A 17,224-nucleotide genomic window follows, 5' to 3' on the forward strand; every position below is an offset into this window, starting at 1 on the left:
TTAGTTTTAATTTTTTTAAAATTGCAAAAAATAGTATAGAGTCACAATACCACATGCTACACAGTCACTTTTCTCGAGCTTCTTATAGTAGCAAGTTACACTTTTACAATTAATGAATAAGTATTGACACTTTATTCACTAAAATCCCCACTTCATTCAAATTTTATTTTTCAACCTAGTATCTTTTTTTCTAAGATATCACTTTATATTTAGTATATCATTAGGCTCTTCTTGGCTATCAATTTTTTAGACTCTCCTCATTTATAATAACTTGGATAATTTTGAGGAAGTTTGATGAATAATAACAGATGTCCTTTAATGGGGATTTAATATGCATATCGTGATTGGACCAAGGGTGTGGGTTTTGGGGAGAAAGACTACCAAAGTTAAGTTGCATGTATTAGATTAATAAGATGGACATGACAAAGTATGAAAACTAGGTAACTTGGGACAAGGGAACATTCTTTCTCAAATTTGTGAAGGCCAGAAGTCCAAAATCAAGATGTAGGTAGGGCTGATTTTTTCAGAGGACTGAGAAGAAAAAATCCATTAGCTGTCTCTATCCTAACTTCAGGTAATAGCCAGCTATCCTTGGTATTTTTGGGTTTGTAATTACATCACTCTGATTCTATCTTCATAAGGCCATCCTGTGTGTTGATGTCAACAACCTGTGATAAAATTTTGAAAACCAACCAACAAACACCCATTGCATGATGATCCATTCTGTGCTGTGAAGTTCTATAGGTTTTAGCACATGTATAATTATATATAATATAATTATCAGGCCATTAGAGTATCATACAGAATGGTCTCACTACCACAAAAAAACCCTCACACTTCACTTATTTAAACATTCCTCAAACTCTGGCAACCAACTCTGCTATATCTATAGGTTTATATTTTCCAAAATATCATATAAATTGAATCACACAAATGTAATTTGTAACAGTTAATTCTGTGTCAACTTGAATAGGTTAAAAGATGTCCCAATAATTGGTAAAATATTATTTTTGGGTGTGTTTGTGATGCTGTTTATAGAAGAGAATACCATTTGAATTAGCCAAGATCTGCCTTCACCAATGTGTGTGTGTGTGTGTGTGTGTGTGTGTGTGTGTGTGTGTGTGTGTCCATCTTTGGCTTTCATTGGAAAACATTAATATCTAGTGCCTGGCAAATGAGGAGAGTAGAGAGTAGGCTGTAGTTCCAGTGGCAATATAGGTTCCATATAGTTTTCAGAGCCTATATAAAACTATTTGTTCTGCTTTGTCTACTTGGTACCACTAAAATTCCTTCCTGATCTTCCTGATCCTGCTTGTACAGATGGATTTCACTTCCTCAGGACTGGTTCTGTTAGGTGCAATGTGGGAGGTGCTAGGCTTTGTGCCAGTGAGTGCTTTCCTGAGCCTGATATCTGGGCTGGCTCCTGCCAATGGGTCTCCTGTGGATCACTGCTTATGGTGCTGGTGGGGATGGAAGGAATTCCTGTGCTCCCCAGGGCTGCTTGGTGGTATAGGAGGAGGATAGGCCTATGGATAGAGAGTATTTCCCAGCACTTGCTTGTGGGATGCTGTCATTTTATCTAGTCTCTACCAGCACTACTGAGAGAAAGAAGTATGTACCTGGGCTTCTTCTGCTATTGGAGGTAAGGAAAGAATGGGCAGGAATCTGGGTATGGCTTGACTGGATCTTCTGCTTGTGGATGCCTCACAAAGCTGAATTCAAGGTGTTAGCTGACCATGAGGTCTCAATCTGAAGACTTGACTGGGGAAAGATTTGTATCCAAGTTCACCTATGTAGCTGTTAACAGTAGTCAGTTCCTTAATAGTGGATGGGCTGAGGTCTTGAGCCTTTCTCTGGCTACTTGTTAGAGCAGTTCTTTGCTATAAAAGCCTCTTTAGTATGACAGTTTGCTATGTGAAAGGCAACAAGAAGGAAAGTCTAGAAAAGGCATATCAGATGCCATTTTATAACTAGGATATGATCTTGTAAGATCGAATATATAAGATAGTTTTTTGTTGTTGCTGTTTTTGCCATGGAACTTCAACTCAAGGCCTAGTACTCTTATTATTTGAGCCTCAGTTCCACATCTGGCTTTTTCTGAGTAATTTATTAGCTATAAGAGTCTCAAGACTTTCCTGTCTGACTGGCTTCAAACCAAGATCTTCGCTTCCTGACTAGCTAGGATTATAGGCATGAGCCACTGGCACATGGCTCAGATAGATCTTATATAAGATCATATCCTAGTTATGAAATGGCATCTGTTATACTTTTGATTGGAAATAGGTCAATATTTTGAGCTGACTTTCAAGGTGAGAGAGTGGAAGAGACACAACATACAAAAACATGAATGCTCGGGTAAGAGGTCAGTATGGACCATCATAGATCTGCCGGCCATAGTCACCATCAATAGTCCTTAAAATTTTAGAGCTAATTGCCAGTAACATCATTTAAGGAATACTTACTAAATCTCAGATTTTTCTTCCATGAGAGTAAATAAAAACAACTTACTCTGGCTTTAGAATCTTTACTTCTTTTAACTGTTCTATAATGCCTCGCTAAATTTGTAAAACAACAGCGCAATTGAGAGGTTACACAGTCTTACAGAACTGATTTCTCTCCTTCCTGAATCACTACAACATTTTAGCCATGTCTTTTCTCCTGTTAATCTGGGGACTTTAAAATTTGCTAGATAAGAGTTGGGAGTTTGACCTAGTGGTAGAGGGCTTGCCTAGCATGCAGGAAGACCCGGATTTGATTCCTCAGTACCACATACACAGAAAAGAACTGGAAATGGTGCTGTGATTCAAGTGGTAGAGCCCTAGCCTTGAGAAAGCCCCAAAACAGTGCTCAGGCCCGGAGCGCAAGCCCAGGACTGGCCAAAAAAATTGCTACATAAATACTTCTACATGGTTTTGTCTCTTTTTGAGAGACTATATCCTTGAGGAAAAAGTGTTCTAACGCTTTCCCCACCTGTGATTGCACCAATAAAACATGAAAAATATGAACTCAGGGCCAGGAGTTTGGCCTAGTGGCAGAGTGCTTGCCTAGAATGCCTGAAGACCCAGGTTCAATTCCTTGGTACCACATACCTAGAAAAAAGCCAGAAGTGGTGCTGAGGCAAAAGTGGTAGAGCTCTAGCCTTGAGAAAATCCAAGGACAGTGCTCAGACCCTGAGCTCAAGCCCAGGGCATGGCAAAAAAGAAAAGAAAAATATGAACTCAATACTTGTCTTTTTAAAATTTTATTGTCTGGGGATGTACAGGGGATAACAGTTCCATTCATCAGCTAGTGGGTACATTACTTCTTGAACATTATTACCCCTTCCCTCAGTACTTCTCTTTACAACATAAAAGGTACATATTTGATGGAATGTCTAAGTTCAGTCACATACTAGACAGATTAAATATTGATTGAGATTAATCACAAGTAACCTATATCCCAACACTAAGAATTATGGTAACTATCTGATGAACAACTTGTTGAATATTATTTTCCCTTTGACATGATATATATGTACTAATGTCTCATGTATATATGTGGGTGCACATGTTTTCCTGAACTATGTATGTGTACATTTTTCATAAAATTCATTTTTATGAAGTATCTCCATAATATTTTAAATATATTTTATACAAGAATAACATAACATTAAAATACTATCCATTTATTTATTATAATTGTAGCAAGGGTTTCTTTTAATATAACAGGATTAAAGTCAGATGAAATTTAAAAAATGAGAAACATTTCCTGCTTCCCATGTAAGAAATGGAAGTTAAAGAGGCTATTCACTTATTTTTTTATTCAAACTAGGTAAGATTAAATAGCTCCAAAGTGCAATAAAACAATTTATTTTAGAAGATTATACATTTTTCTAAGTTTATAAAAACTGAAGTTTCCCAAATTCATCAAATTATTTGATTGTGATGCTATAATAACACGTTTAATTTGTGGAGGAATTTTAAATTTTAGGTCCCAATTATATTCTGGTGATAACAGCTTAGTGGGTTTGTGGACAAAAAAATATTTGTTTAGGTGGCTTTCATATAGGCTGTTAATTTTACTTGTGGTGTCATTTATAATTCCATGTATACATTGTTTAAAGAAAATTAAAATTTCTTGGGGTGTGCCACCAAAAATGGCTCTATGATAGTAGAAATCTCCCTGTCCAAAGGGGATAAAAGCAGCTGACTTGTGTCTTCTCTCATAAGGAAATTCATAATTGGTTTTAAAATACCACCATGCATGGATTTGAGCTACAGACCTGCCCAAGGTTTCTACTCCAAAATCATTCATGAAGAGCTGGTTTACAGCCATAATAAAGAGAAAGTCAACTTCATACTGAATTTTCTCCACCAGCCCTCTATAAAAATTCTGGATGATTCTGATACTAACGTCTTGCTCTGTTGTTTCGCTGGTGAGAAGAAAAACCTTGAATGTTCGAAGAGGACTCAATTCTATATAAGGAAGTGTGGTTTTGACATCAAAAAAGATGTAAAAGATAACATTGAATCCAACCATGAAGTGCTTATCAGCAGACTGTAGAAACTTTTTCATGTAGTGATCTACAAATCTGAAATATAAAAAAAACAGAAAATACTTTGATGAAATTCATCAGTAGAATAGATATCATTAACATGCTGATTAACATAGTATATTTATGATGGTAAAGAAGGTGAGGGTAGAAAAATTGGATCTATCGACAACCATTTTTGATTAATATGGGAGAATGTGGTAGGTTTAGGGACCTGAGAAGGGCCATGTGTTTGTTGTGAAGCAAGAAAGTTAAATGTATGTTAACAAAAATGTTTCTAAGTAGTGTTAATGACTGAACTAAAGCTTAAGAAAATAAGCACTCCATGATAGCCATTAATTATTAGGGTTAATTGTGAATCATTCTTTAGAAAGACCATAAATTTTCCAAAATAAAAAAGGACAAATATTAGGAGCACCTACTGTCCTGGAGCAAATACAACCAAGCCTATTGTAACATTCAGCTTCTTGTAATAGTTTTCTAGGACTTCTCTATCGTAAGTTCCTTCCCATATGACTGGAGCAAGCCAGTCAGTTGTTGTTATAACATCTGGACGTATTCTGTTGAGCAACGAAGGAACAAATTGAGCAGATATTTTATTATGGCAGTAGACATTGTGCAAGTAATAGTAACTCATGAATATAGAGAACTTACTATGTTTCAGGTTCAGTGTTTGCTTACATAACCCATGTAATCCTTGCAGTGTCTTACAAGGAAAGTATTACTATTACCTTGCTTCTCATATAAGGAAACAAAGATACAGATTGATGGTTATCTAGTTCTGTATGTCAAAAGTCCATTAAAAACATAAATATAGCCAGGAAACAGTCTTTTATACCTATAATCCTACGTACTTGGGAGGCTGAGAATTGGAGGATTGTGGGGCTTGAACTCTGGGACTGGTCGCTGTCCCTGGGCTCTTCAGTTCAAGGCTATCGCTCTACCACTTGAGTGGTTTTCTGGTGGTTATTTGGAGATAAGACTCTCATGGACTTTTGTGCCCTAGCTGGTTTTGAACTGGGATCCTCAGATCTTGACCTCCTGAGTAGCTAGGATTACAGTCGTGAGCCACCAGCACCTGGCTGCTGGCTGCGTCTTAATGACCGGACTTAGAAAACTATTAGTCCTAGAAACCTCTTAGTCCTAGGTACCTCATGTATCTACAGTCACTATCTTCAAATAGAGTTATTATTTGTGAACAGAATGTTTTAGCTCTCTACCACTTGAGCCATAGCACCACTTTGAGCTTTTTCTGTATATGCAGTACCAAGGAATCAAACCCAGGGCTTCATGTACTCTGCCACTAGGCCATGTTCCATTCCCAGTCCCGTGAACAGAATTTTTTGTTTTGTTTTGTTTTTGCCAATCCTGGGTCTTGAACTCAGGGCCTGAGTACTGTCCTTCGGCTTTCTCAAGGCTAGAGTTCTACCACTTGAGCCACAGCACCACCTTTGGCTTTTTTCCATGTATGTGGTACTAAGGAATTGAACCCAGTCTTTTTGCACTCTAGGCAATCACTCTACCAGTAGGCCAACCTCCCAGTCCAGTGAACAGAATTTTTGTTCTTACTTAGAATTAAACCAGGCTGAGAGCTGAGGTTCTTCCACTTGATCATTCCTAGGTCCAAAGAGAAAAATCACATTAAGAGCAATGCACTCACTCAAATATCTATTGAACTTCTATAGTACAACAGAGACTGTTAAGTGCTGGTTTTTATGACTATTAACAAAAATTATAGTATAGCAGGAAAAGCAATTAAAAGAGATAATTATAGTATAGCATGAAAGTGTTCACAGAGTAGAATGCTGTGGGAGCATATAAATGAGCTATCCAACATAAATTTGAGGTTCAGGGAAAACGCTTAGAGAAGAAATATTTAAACTGAGTTTGAGAGGATAAAGACTAGTCAAGAAAAAACAACATGATAAGAGGTCATGGCCAAAGGCCAAAAGATAGAGAAGAGTTGGCTCTTGGGGGTGATGGTGGGGCAGATATCATTTTAAAGTAACAGAGCAGACAGAAAGATCTACATTCAAAGTAAGGATTTCATTAACTCCTACCAGTCATCAGTGGCTTCCTGTGTAATAGATACTCTGTTATATGCTGAAATATATAAGATCCTTTATTTTCATTTTAAGGTAGAATCCACCTAAGATTTTTTTTCTTTTCTTTATTCAATTTCTTTTTTTTATTTTAAAGGTGATATACAAAGAATTTTTCTTCCTTTCTTTCCTTCCTTTTCTTTCTTTACCATCCTTCCTTTCTTTCTTACCTTCCTTCTTTTTCTCTCTTTCTCTCTCCTCTTCCTTCCTTCTTTTCTTCCCCACCCTCCCTCCCTCCCTTCCTCCTTGCTTCCTTCCTTCCTTCCTTCCTTCCTTCCTTCCTTCTTTCCTTCCCCTTCCTTCCCCCTTCCTTCCTTCCTTCCTTCCTTCCTTCCTTCCTTCTTTCTTTCTTTCCTTCCTTCCTTCCTTCCTTCCCCTCCTCCCTTCTTTTTCTCTTTTCCTCTTTTCCTTCCTTCCTTCCTTCCTTTTGCTAAAAACCTCATTATGTCACCCAGGCAGGAATCAATTTGTGATCATCCTGTCTCAAGGTTCTGAATGCTGGGGTTTTCAGCCTACTGAAGGTTTTGTTCTATATCCTGCTAATGATATTAGTGGTCAACTCTCCTTTCATAAACCTGGGATATTTTGCAAAGTAAAAATAACTTTTGCTGGATGCCAGTGACTTATGCTTATAATCCTAGCTGTTCAGGAGGATGAGATCTGTGGATCACAGTTCAAAGTCAGCCTAGACAGGGAAGTCTGTGAGATGCTTATCTATACTTAACTACCAAAAAGCTAGAAGTGAAGCTGTGGCTCAAGTGGTAGAGTATTAGCTTTGAGCAGAAAGTTCAAGGAGAGCACCCAGGTGCTGAGTTAAAACTCCAGGACCAGCAAAAAGAAAAGAAAAGAAAAAGAGAGAGGAGAGAGACACACACAGAGAGAGAGAGAGAGAGGGAGAGAGAGAGAGAGAGAGAGACAGACAGACAGACAGACAGACAGACAGACAGACACAGACAGACAGAGACAGACAGACAGAGACAGACAGAGAGAGAGACAGACAGAGAGAAAGAAGGAAAGAAAGAAAGAAAGAAAGAAAGAAAGAAAGAAAGAAAGAAAGAAAGAAAGAAAGAAAAGAGTCGGGACTATGGCCAGCCCTTGTAGCTTGCTCGTCTAGCATGCATGAAGCCCTGGGTTCAATTCCTCTGTACCACATACACAGAAAAAACGAAGTGGTACTATGGCTCAAGTGGCAGAGCACTAGCCTTGAGTAAAGAGTGTCTAAGGACAGTGCCCAGACCCTGAGCTCATCCCTAGGACTAGCAAAAAAAGAAAAAGAAAGAAAGAAAAAGAAAAAGAATAATTTTAAATGATGTATGTTTCTGGAAAGATTAGATAGTTCTAATTTTTCTTATTCTTCATTCCTTTAGGATATACTCTGATGAATATAGTTAAAAACCCAGACACTATAAAGCAAAGAAAATTCTAAATGATCTAGAGAATACATATTGGTTAGAAGCCCCAGGACTAGAGATTGATGCAGCTCTGAGTTCATTGGGTTATTCTTCTGTAATAAATAACCCAAAGTGACTACTGGAAAAGCCAGGAACCAGGAATGCTGATGAACACAGAACTGAAAGAGCCTTAAGAAAAGGTTACTCTTAATAGTTAAAGGCAGGAAAAAGGCAATATAGCAAAACAGAAGACTTTTAGACCCTAACCGTCCTGCTGCAGCCTAACATTACAGAAAAACTGTGGTCTTCACTCTACTCCATCCAGAGGAAGTTAGAATTTTAACCACTACTCAGCAATTTAAGCCAATCCTCTGTGACAACAGGTAGGGACTCTGACTTCTCATCTCCATGCTTCAGAAACAAAGTATCCCTCCTCCCAAACCCCTCTCCATTTCTGATTTTGACGGAGTTAGCCACCTCATATTTCACCATTAACTGACAGGGATGAGATGACACCACCTTTTTTTTTTTCTTCTAACTGCAGCAATGTCAGAAAGTACCAGAGAAAACACAGGATTTAAATAAAAATCTATAATGGTACAACCTCATACCCCAAATGTCCAAGTTTCAACAAAAATATCATTTATCATACCAACAACCAGAAAGATCTCAACTTGGATGAAGAAAGGTAAATTGTGCACATGCAAGATATAACACAGTATTGTACTTTAAAGAAATCATTGTAAAAATTTTTCAATGAGCAACCACAAATACACTTGGAACATATGAAACTAATAGAAAACCTCAGCAAAGAAACAGAAAATCTAACCAGAGTTTTAGAAGATACAAAGTAGTAGCAAATATATATATATATATATATTAGAAGATAGAATTTGAATAGATACATAACTCAATAGATAGGCTCACCAGCAAAATGGAGAGGACCGAGAAAGATCAATGAACCTAGAAATAGGATAGATATCATTTTGAACAAAAGAGAGAAAAATTGTAAAAGCCAGCTCAAATACATGTGAGACTATTAAAAAAACATTTAATTCTCAAGAAGAAAAGAAGACTATAACTGAAAAAATACTTAATTTTAATTTTTGTCAGTTCTGTGGATTTGGCTCAAGACCTTAATACTTTCTAGGTCAGGGTTTGAGTGAGGGTAAAAAAATATCTTGACTTAGTTTCCTGATTTTGATTATTACTATTATAATAATGTAAGATTGGGGGGATGGGCAAAAGCTAAAAGGTTAAAAGTTTACATGATCTTTTTGCAGTTTCCTGTGATCTGTAATTTTATTTTGAAATAACATGAAAAATATCAGACGTGCGTTCTTTTATCTTTTCAGAAGTGCCTTCACGAAAGATATTTCATTATAAGAGTCCCCAAGAAATCTCTGGGGAATCCAAACCTCTCATGTCTGACTTCACTTAAAAATAGTGAGAAATGGAGACATTGTTTTAAAACAATTATTCTTTTGAGGATTGCTTGAGATCCTCTACAAAATAAATACGTCAGCTACAAGGAACTATCACAATGAAAAGAAAAACCTTATCCTGGACAGGAATACTTAACATAGCAAATGCCAGAAGAATATTTTACATCAATACTATGGGAATGCAATTGGCTCCAGCTATTTCCCCTCTAATAGTTTTTAGAATACTTATAGAACAGATTCTTACCAGCAGACATACAGCTTCTGTAGGTGATTCTTTACCCTTTGGATAAATGAAAACGTTACTTAAATTTGGGGAAAGTGTCTATTTCATTTAAGCTAACCAAAAAAATTTAGCATTCAAATTCAATAGTATTTTTCCAGGAATAATGCTACACTTATGAAATATAATACAAAATCATGCCTGTTACCAGTTTATGGTCTATTACTTTTTAAAAATAAGTAGACTTTTATCACATTTAAAAATAGGACTTCAGGGCCGGGAGTTTGGCCTAGTGGTTAAAGTGCTTGCCTAGCATGCATGAAGACCCGGGTTCGATTCCTCGGTACCACATACATAGAAAAAAGCCGGAAATGGTACTGAGGCTCAAGTGGTAGAGCTCTAGCCTTGAGAAAGTCCAAGGACAGTGATCAGGCTCTGAGTTCAGCCCAGGACTGGCAATAAAAAAATAAATAAAAAAATAAAAAATAAAAATAAATAAAAATAGGACTTCAGAGCTGTTATAACTGGCCATGAATCTTTTTTCATTAATGTATAATATCCCTGGAGGACAAAAACCATCCAGACTATATCAGAGCAATAAGGTTAATTTGAAAACATATAGCTGCTTCTCAAATAGCGCTCAGTAACATTGTGTTCCTTACAAAGACCAAAAGAAGCTGGGCATGATGGCCCATACCTGTAATTCCAACTTGTGAAAGACTGAGATAGAAAATGCTTGATGTTGAGGCCAGTCTAAGCTTCTTGTCTCAGAAGAAAGGGAAAAAAAAGAAAGAGAAGGAGGGAAGATGGGAAGGGAAAAAAAAGGACCATAAAAGTAAGGGATAGAGTATATAAGAATTTGAGCTTTCATTATCTTTAAGTAGTTGTACAAAGGGATTTCAATTCAGCATAACTAATTTTTAGTACAATGCATCTTTTGATCAATGTCACTCTTTTCATTGTTCACCTATATGTAGATATGTATACATATGTACACATATGTTGTTCATATATATACATATATATATGATTTTTAATGTTTAACATGAGAAAATTTTAGCAGATACAACAAAGTTTTATCCCAGCCATATCTGCCTAGCAGGCTGCTTTTTATCTTATTCACACTAAATGAAACTTTGATGTAAGCTAAAATTTTATCTAAAATAGGCCAAAGCTATTCTCTTACATTATTTCCTCCTTTATAATATTATAAGCCGGGCACAGTGGCTCATGCCTATAATCCTAGCTACTCAGGAAGCTGAGATCTCAAGATTGCAGTTCAAAACCAGTCCGGGCAGTACAAAGCCTACAGACTCATCTCCAATTAATCACTAGAAAACAGGAAGTAGGGTTGTGGCTCAAGGGTAGGGTTGAAGAGCTCAGGAACAGTGCCCAGGCCAGAGTTCAAGCCCCATGACACCCCAAAAAATATTATTATAAAACAACTGGCATCCCTGACATGATATGATACACTTCTGGGCTATGTTATTGACCTCCACCTAGAATGTAAAGCTCCGAGAGGTAGCTTTCTGCTGTCTAGAATAGGCCTACGCTAAGAAAGTGACAGGGAGATATTTCCTGAGTGTTGAACAAAATGAAGGAATTAATATTTATCTTTACCAAAGAAAACATGATTTCTGGTTAATTTAGGGACTATTTAAATTTCTTTTTGGATAAAACTCAGCATTTTTTAATCAACTCTGCCAATCATTGAAGGCAATGATTCATTAGAACTGTATATTTACCTGAAATGATGCTCAATCACTATCAGCAATAAAGAAAGTAAAATTAATAATTGCAGTTTTCTTTTAGAATTCATTTTTCTCCTAGAAAAAGAGGAAGAAAATGTTTTTTGTTTTGTTTTTGTTTTTAAAGAATTTATTAACATTGATTTTTACATCATATTTTAAATGACAAGTTTAACATACAAATGTTCAAGGAGGGAATCTCTATTTACAATCACTGAGACTTAGTATTTAGAACTTAATCACAATTAGGCTAAGGGTTTGTATGTCATAGGAACATATTAATTTATGAAATAAAACATTATGTCTATAGAGTCATAGATTTTTATGTCTATATAGTTATGTTTGTATTTCCAGAAAATGTTTAATAGCTGCTTCTTTGACATCTTCTAACAGCAAATGAACTTAGATAAATCAATTTCTAGATTTCTCAGCCTTATAATGGTTTATTTAAATCAAGGAAACCATCTTTCTGTTTGAAGTAACCAAAAATCTTCCTTAGGGTGCCAACTCATTCTTTTTAGATTAGGTGAAAAGTATCTACCATGTTCTTTTTTCATTTTATTATCTAAGTATGCTCTGGTTGTATTGAAGATATTTAATAAGACCCTTCTATTTTACTAGGGCTTTATGAATATAAAAGTTGGTTATTTATGAAGAGGTGTTACAGGTACTTGGACTTATTCTACCCTAAATACTGATATATCTTTTCCAACAAAGACAGTAATAGAAATTTATTCAAAGATAACAGAACTATAAACTTCAAAACATATGAGCTCTCTCAAAGGTATATATACTTAGGATTTAAGCTCCATAGTAGTAGATAGTAAGCTCCATAGTGGAATCTTTGGTTCCAGTCAATGCTTGGGCTTAGGTTGGAATTATATATCTACAAGCACAGACTGGTTTTGGTAAGCATCATTCAAGAGCAAATATTACTTCTGTCTTATGCCTTGGAGTGAAACAAGGGTGTCTAATACCTAACTCTTGAACACTCACTTAAAGATCAGGATGTTTTAGATCTGAACCTTGTAATATAATGGCCATTAGCCACATCTAGTTAAAGAGTATGTGAAACATTTCTAGGCCAGTCAGGCTTGAAAACTTAATATGAAAAAAATAAAGATACTAGTAATTTATCTATATAGACTACTCATTGAAAGGAAATTTTGATGTAGTAAGTTAAAGGAAATCATTTACAAAATTGGTTTAATCTGTTTCTTTTTACCACTTTGTAAAGTTGGTTCCTGTAATATTTAAAGTTGAAAAGTGTGGCTTATATTTTTGTTAGAAATAATGTCATACTGGGAGTCAGTTTGGTATATTTTAAAGTGTCCCAGCAATGTGTATGTCCACCTTTTTAATTCAAGATAATTTTCAATACTATATGAATGAGATACAATGTAGGGACAATATGCCTACAATGACATTATTCTTAAAAGTCAGTAAGATGTTGACATGTCAGCTAATATTTTATATGGTGTACTTTTAGGTAAAATTTTGAATCGTTAGGATCTTTACTAACATCACCTAAACTTTATATAGTGCCTTCCTAAGAGTGACTTTACCTTGTTTTGGTGAATCAGTGGAGTGCTAGAACAGATGACTTCCAAGCATTGTATTTGTAAGTCTGAAAATAGCAAACAAGATCAAATGAAATGTTTTGTGCTATCTTGCTGTCTTGTGAGTCTTCTATTACTGATGATGTCACCAGACTCTTTTGATGATGAAAGTATTAGAAAATCAGCATCATAATGATGCAGTGATGCCAAGTTCTCATTGCTACCAAGCAGTAGAACATCCCATTTGAAAAATGAAAGGATTTACACATATTTTAGTTTCCTCAGGGCTGAGACAGGCTGTGGCCAGGGCCTCAAGGCACAGAGTGATGGCCGCATCAGCAGGGAGCTCTCAGGGAACCAAAGCTCTGAGAATTAAAGGTGTGTGTCTCATATATAGAAAAATAAGCCGGAAGTGGTGCTGAGGCTCAAGTGGTAGAGCTCTAGCCTTTAGAAAGTCCAAGGCCAGTGCTCAGGCCCTGAGCTCAAGCCCAGGACTGGAAAAAAAAAACAAACACATAAAGGTGTGTGTCTGTGTGTTGTCTCAAGGGTCTGGTCCTCTGAGGACATCTTCCTGTAAAGAGGGAAGCCCTCCTCTCCACTTCTCTCACTGTTCACTGGGCATCTGCCTTGCTCTGTAGATTGGCTCATGGGCCTAGGAAGAAAGAGTTGACCTGAAATTCTGAGCTCAGGCCTGTGAGAACCTTCTTCAATGTGGTTTCTCTTAGCCATTCTCCACTTTGTTTTCCAGTCCAATGCTTTAATCTACCCTAGGAAATCATGCCTCTTTCCTCCCTTCTCCCCTCTCCCTTCTTCCTCTTCATCTCTCCTTTTAAAAGCATTTTATGGAGCCGGGAGTTTGGCCTAGTGGTAAAGTGCTTGCCTAGCATGCACGAAGACCTGGGTTCAATTCCTTGGTATCACATGCATAGAAAAAAGCTGGAAGTGGTGCTGAGGCTCAAGTGGTAGAGCTCTAACCTTGACAGAGTCCAAGGATAGTGCTCAGGCCCTGAGCTAAAGCCCAGGACTGGCAAAAAAAAAAAAAAAAGCATTTTATATTTACAAAGGAATTAGTCATGCTGAGCTGTTTTTAAATAAACCAGTACAGCCTGCCCCCCCACAAAATAACATGTCTTCATGTTGCTTGTCAAATGCATAAAAGCACAAGAAAAAATAAGCAAATATACAATATCCAGAAGTAAATACTCTTACTTAGAAATTGTAACATGTACCTTTGTTTTTCCTTCCCCTGTAATACTAATTCTGTTTTTTCATTGGAAAAGATTTATGCATGAATGTATGTGGACATGTGGGAAATTGTTAATAGAAAATAAGGTGATTTCAAAAAATTAAAGTTTGGACAAATGGGACTGCATTAAACTGCAAAGCTTCTATATGGCAAAGGACATAGGTAGCAAGTTAAATAGAAAGCCCACAGAGTTGGAGAGATCTTCACTAACCATACAACAGACAAAGGCCTCATATCTAAAATATATCTACAGCTAAAAAAATTGAATCCCTCCAAAACAAATGTTCAAAGAAACAACTATCCCATTAAAAGATGGACTAAAGACTTAAAGAGAGACTTCTCTGAGGAAGAAATAAGAATGGCCTATAGACACATGAAGAAATGCTTGACATTTCTGGCCATGCAACTCAAACAATTTTGAGATTCCACCTTACTCCAGTTAGATTCACCATGATCAAGAAATCTAATAACAACAGATGCTGGTGGGGATGTGGCCAGAAGGGGTCACTATTACACTGTTGGTAGAAGTGTAAACTCATTCAACCACTACGGAAAGCAATCTGGTGATTCCTCAAACAACTAAGCATAGTGCTTCCCTATGACCCAGCAATTTCACTCCTTGGTATTTACCCAAACATCCAGAAACTTGGACAGACTAAAGCTACTAGCACAACGATGTTCATTGCAGCACTATTTACCATAGCAAAGACATGGAACCAACCCAGATGCTCCTTAGTAGATAATTAGATCAAGAATTCTAGGCTGCCATCAGAAAGAATATCACCTCATTTGTAAGGAAATTGAAAGACCTGGAAAAATCATATTAAATGAAGTAAGCCAGACCCAAAGGAACATAGGCTCAGTGGTTTCCCTCATTTGTAATAATTAGTACACATCTAGGACTCTTCTAGCAAAGGATTACAATAGGGCAAAACCTAGGTACCTAAAATTATATAGGATGAGGCTAAATGAAAGGATCTCTAGGATATGGAAACAAGAGCTTTATCTTGTGTTATTGTTGTTCTTAATGTACTATGTTATTTCTCTTCTCTTTTGTTGCCATTTGGTAAATCTCATATTGTTACAGTATTTGACTTTGTTAGCTAGTATATTGTATATACGTTTATGTGTTTATTTGAAATAGGAAAGGGAAGGGGGGAAACAAGATGATTGGGAGGGGGTATGAGGAGGGAAATGGGGATAAAACATGAGAAACGGTATCAATGTGTGAGAAGTAATGTATCTACTATCTGGTGAATATAACTGTAACCCCTCTATACATTACCTAGGACAATAAAAAAATTTTTTTAAACCTCTTGATGCACATTAAGGGCTTATACTCTAATATCTCCCTCTCCCCCCCTTTCTCTCTGTCTTTAATCTGTCATGGGGCTTGAACTCTGTCTCTGGACACTGTCCCTGAGCTCATCAGCTCAAGTCTAGTGCTGTACTACTATGAGCCACAGTGCCACACTTCCATTTTCTGGTGGTTGATTTAAGAGTCTGGAGGACTTTCGTGCCCAGGCTGGCTTTGAACATGATCCTGCAATCTCAGCTTCCCGAGTAGCTAGGATTTCAGGTGTGAGCCACCAATGCCTAGCCAACTTGACTCTTCCTGTTACTCCATTTCCAATAGCTATTGTTAATGGTTTCCTGGGTTTGATCTATAATTTTTCTGTGCCAATACAGAGGTGTGTGTGTGTGTGTGTGTGTGTGTGTGTGTGTGTGTGTGTGTGTGTGGTGACCCCATACTAAAAGTGCTCTTAATACTTTTACTTTTTTTCTACCAATACATTTTGAAAATAATTCCATTACAATTCATAGATTATATGACATTCTTTTTTCCTGGTGTATTGTATTTTATTACATAAATATTTCATAATTTACTTAACCAGTTTTCTATTACTAGACATTTTGGTTGTTTAAAAAAATGGAGCCAGATGTGGTGGTTCACACCTGTAATCTTAGCTAGCTCAGGAGGCTGAAATGTGAAGATTGCAGTTTGAAGCCAGCGCTGACAGAAAAATCCACGCAACTCTTTTCTCTAATTAACCACTGAAAAACTGGAAGTGGAGCTGTGGCTCAAGTGGTAGAGTGCTAACCTTGAGCACAGAGAGGCTTAGGGGCAGCGCCCAGGCCCTGAGTTCAAACTCCTGTACTGGCAAAAAAAAAAAAAAGATTAAAAGATTTGGGGAAACTCTTCAACAATAAAAGCTTAACCACACACTCACAGAATCCTCATGATACCCATGAGGATTGAGTTCAAAACTCTCCATTTTATATAACTTCAGTATCCACAAGATTTGACACACATGCATCTGGGACATCACTTTTAATTTATAATACAGCTTCCCAGTATTGCCTTTACAAATCAATGTCCAGATACGAAACATAAATATAAATAAGAATATAAATATAAATAATAAATATATAGTAATAATAAATATAAATACAAATTTAAGAAAAATGAGCTTTGCTTTTCAAAAGCAAAATAGTTTACACTAAACAATGCACATATTAAAAAATATTTTGGCTGTCCCAAATTGAATACTTTTCTTGGAGGAGGAGCTCTAAATTTGAGAAGCAGCAATATTCTTCTCCATGGTAGTTGAAATTGACAATATTTTCTTTAGCTCAAAAATGAACATATGACAAATCCCCTGGCATACTAATAAAATCTTCCCTCCTGGGTCTCTGAACCAGCCATGAGGGGCTCATTTAAACTTATTTATTATAGATTCAAGAACTTGATGTTGTGGCAGATGTTTCCAGAGGTGTGGTGGAGGGAGTCAGTAAAGGGCAACTAAATGTCAGGAGAAATGGGTTCAGAGCCAACAACCAAACAGATTATTCTTGTGGCGAGGTCTTGTCGGTGACTTTCCTCCCTTAGTTCTTGTCTGTTATTTTTTTTGCTAGGTACTTTGAGTACTAGATATTACTAAATTGCTATGTTATTATTTCTACTATAATAGTATAGTATAT

General features: G+C 36.6%; 1 protein-coding gene and 1 long non-coding RNA gene across 2 annotated transcripts in view; one reads left to right on the forward strand and one right to left on the reverse strand.

Moving 5' to 3' along the window:
- The window catches only part of LOC150065873 (uncharacterized), a 70,717-nt gene that overhangs the window by 17,132 nt on the left and 36,361 nt on the right, over positions 1-17,224 (forward strand). The gene's annotated exons all lie outside the window — the stretch shown is intronic.
- Positions 3,847-11,508, reverse strand: LOC150065874 (N-acetyllactosaminide alpha-1,3-galactosyltransferase-like 1). The gene is made up of 6 exons (XM_090329040.1): positions 11,435-11,508; positions 9,714-9,749; positions 8,952-8,987; positions 6,101-6,148; positions 4,954-5,091; positions 3,847-4,570 (listed from the first exon to the last, which is right to left on the reverse strand). The coding sequence occupies exons 1-6, from the start codon at positions 11,506-11,508 to the stop codon at positions 3,847-3,849; spliced, it is 1,056 nt and encodes a 351-aa protein (XP_090185166.1).

The sequence above is a fragment of the Megascapheus bottae genome, chromosome 3, assembly GCF_031878675.1.
Source record: "Megascapheus bottae isolate mThoBot1 chromosome 3, mThoBot2.hap1, whole genome shotgun sequence".
NCBI classification, from domain to species: domain Eukaryota; kingdom Metazoa; phylum Chordata; class Mammalia; order Rodentia; family Geomyidae; genus Megascapheus; species Megascapheus bottae.

What these genes read in the sequence shown, in the direction of transcription:
- LOC150065874 (XM_090329040.1), bottom strand. Translation starts at nt 11,508, where the DNA reads ATGAATTCTAAAAGAAAACTGCAATTATTAATTTTACTTTCTTTATTG. An exon ending in GTGATTGAGCATCATTTCAG is followed by an intron (nt 9,750 to 11,434) that starts GTAAATATACAG and finishes ATTTATCCAAAG; the next exon opens with GGTAAAGAATCACCTACAGA. An exon ending in TCAGCCTGGTTTAATTCTAA is followed by an intron (nt 5,092 to 6,100) that starts GTAAGAACAAAA and finishes GTTGCTCAACAG; the next exon opens with AATACGTCCAGATGTTATAA.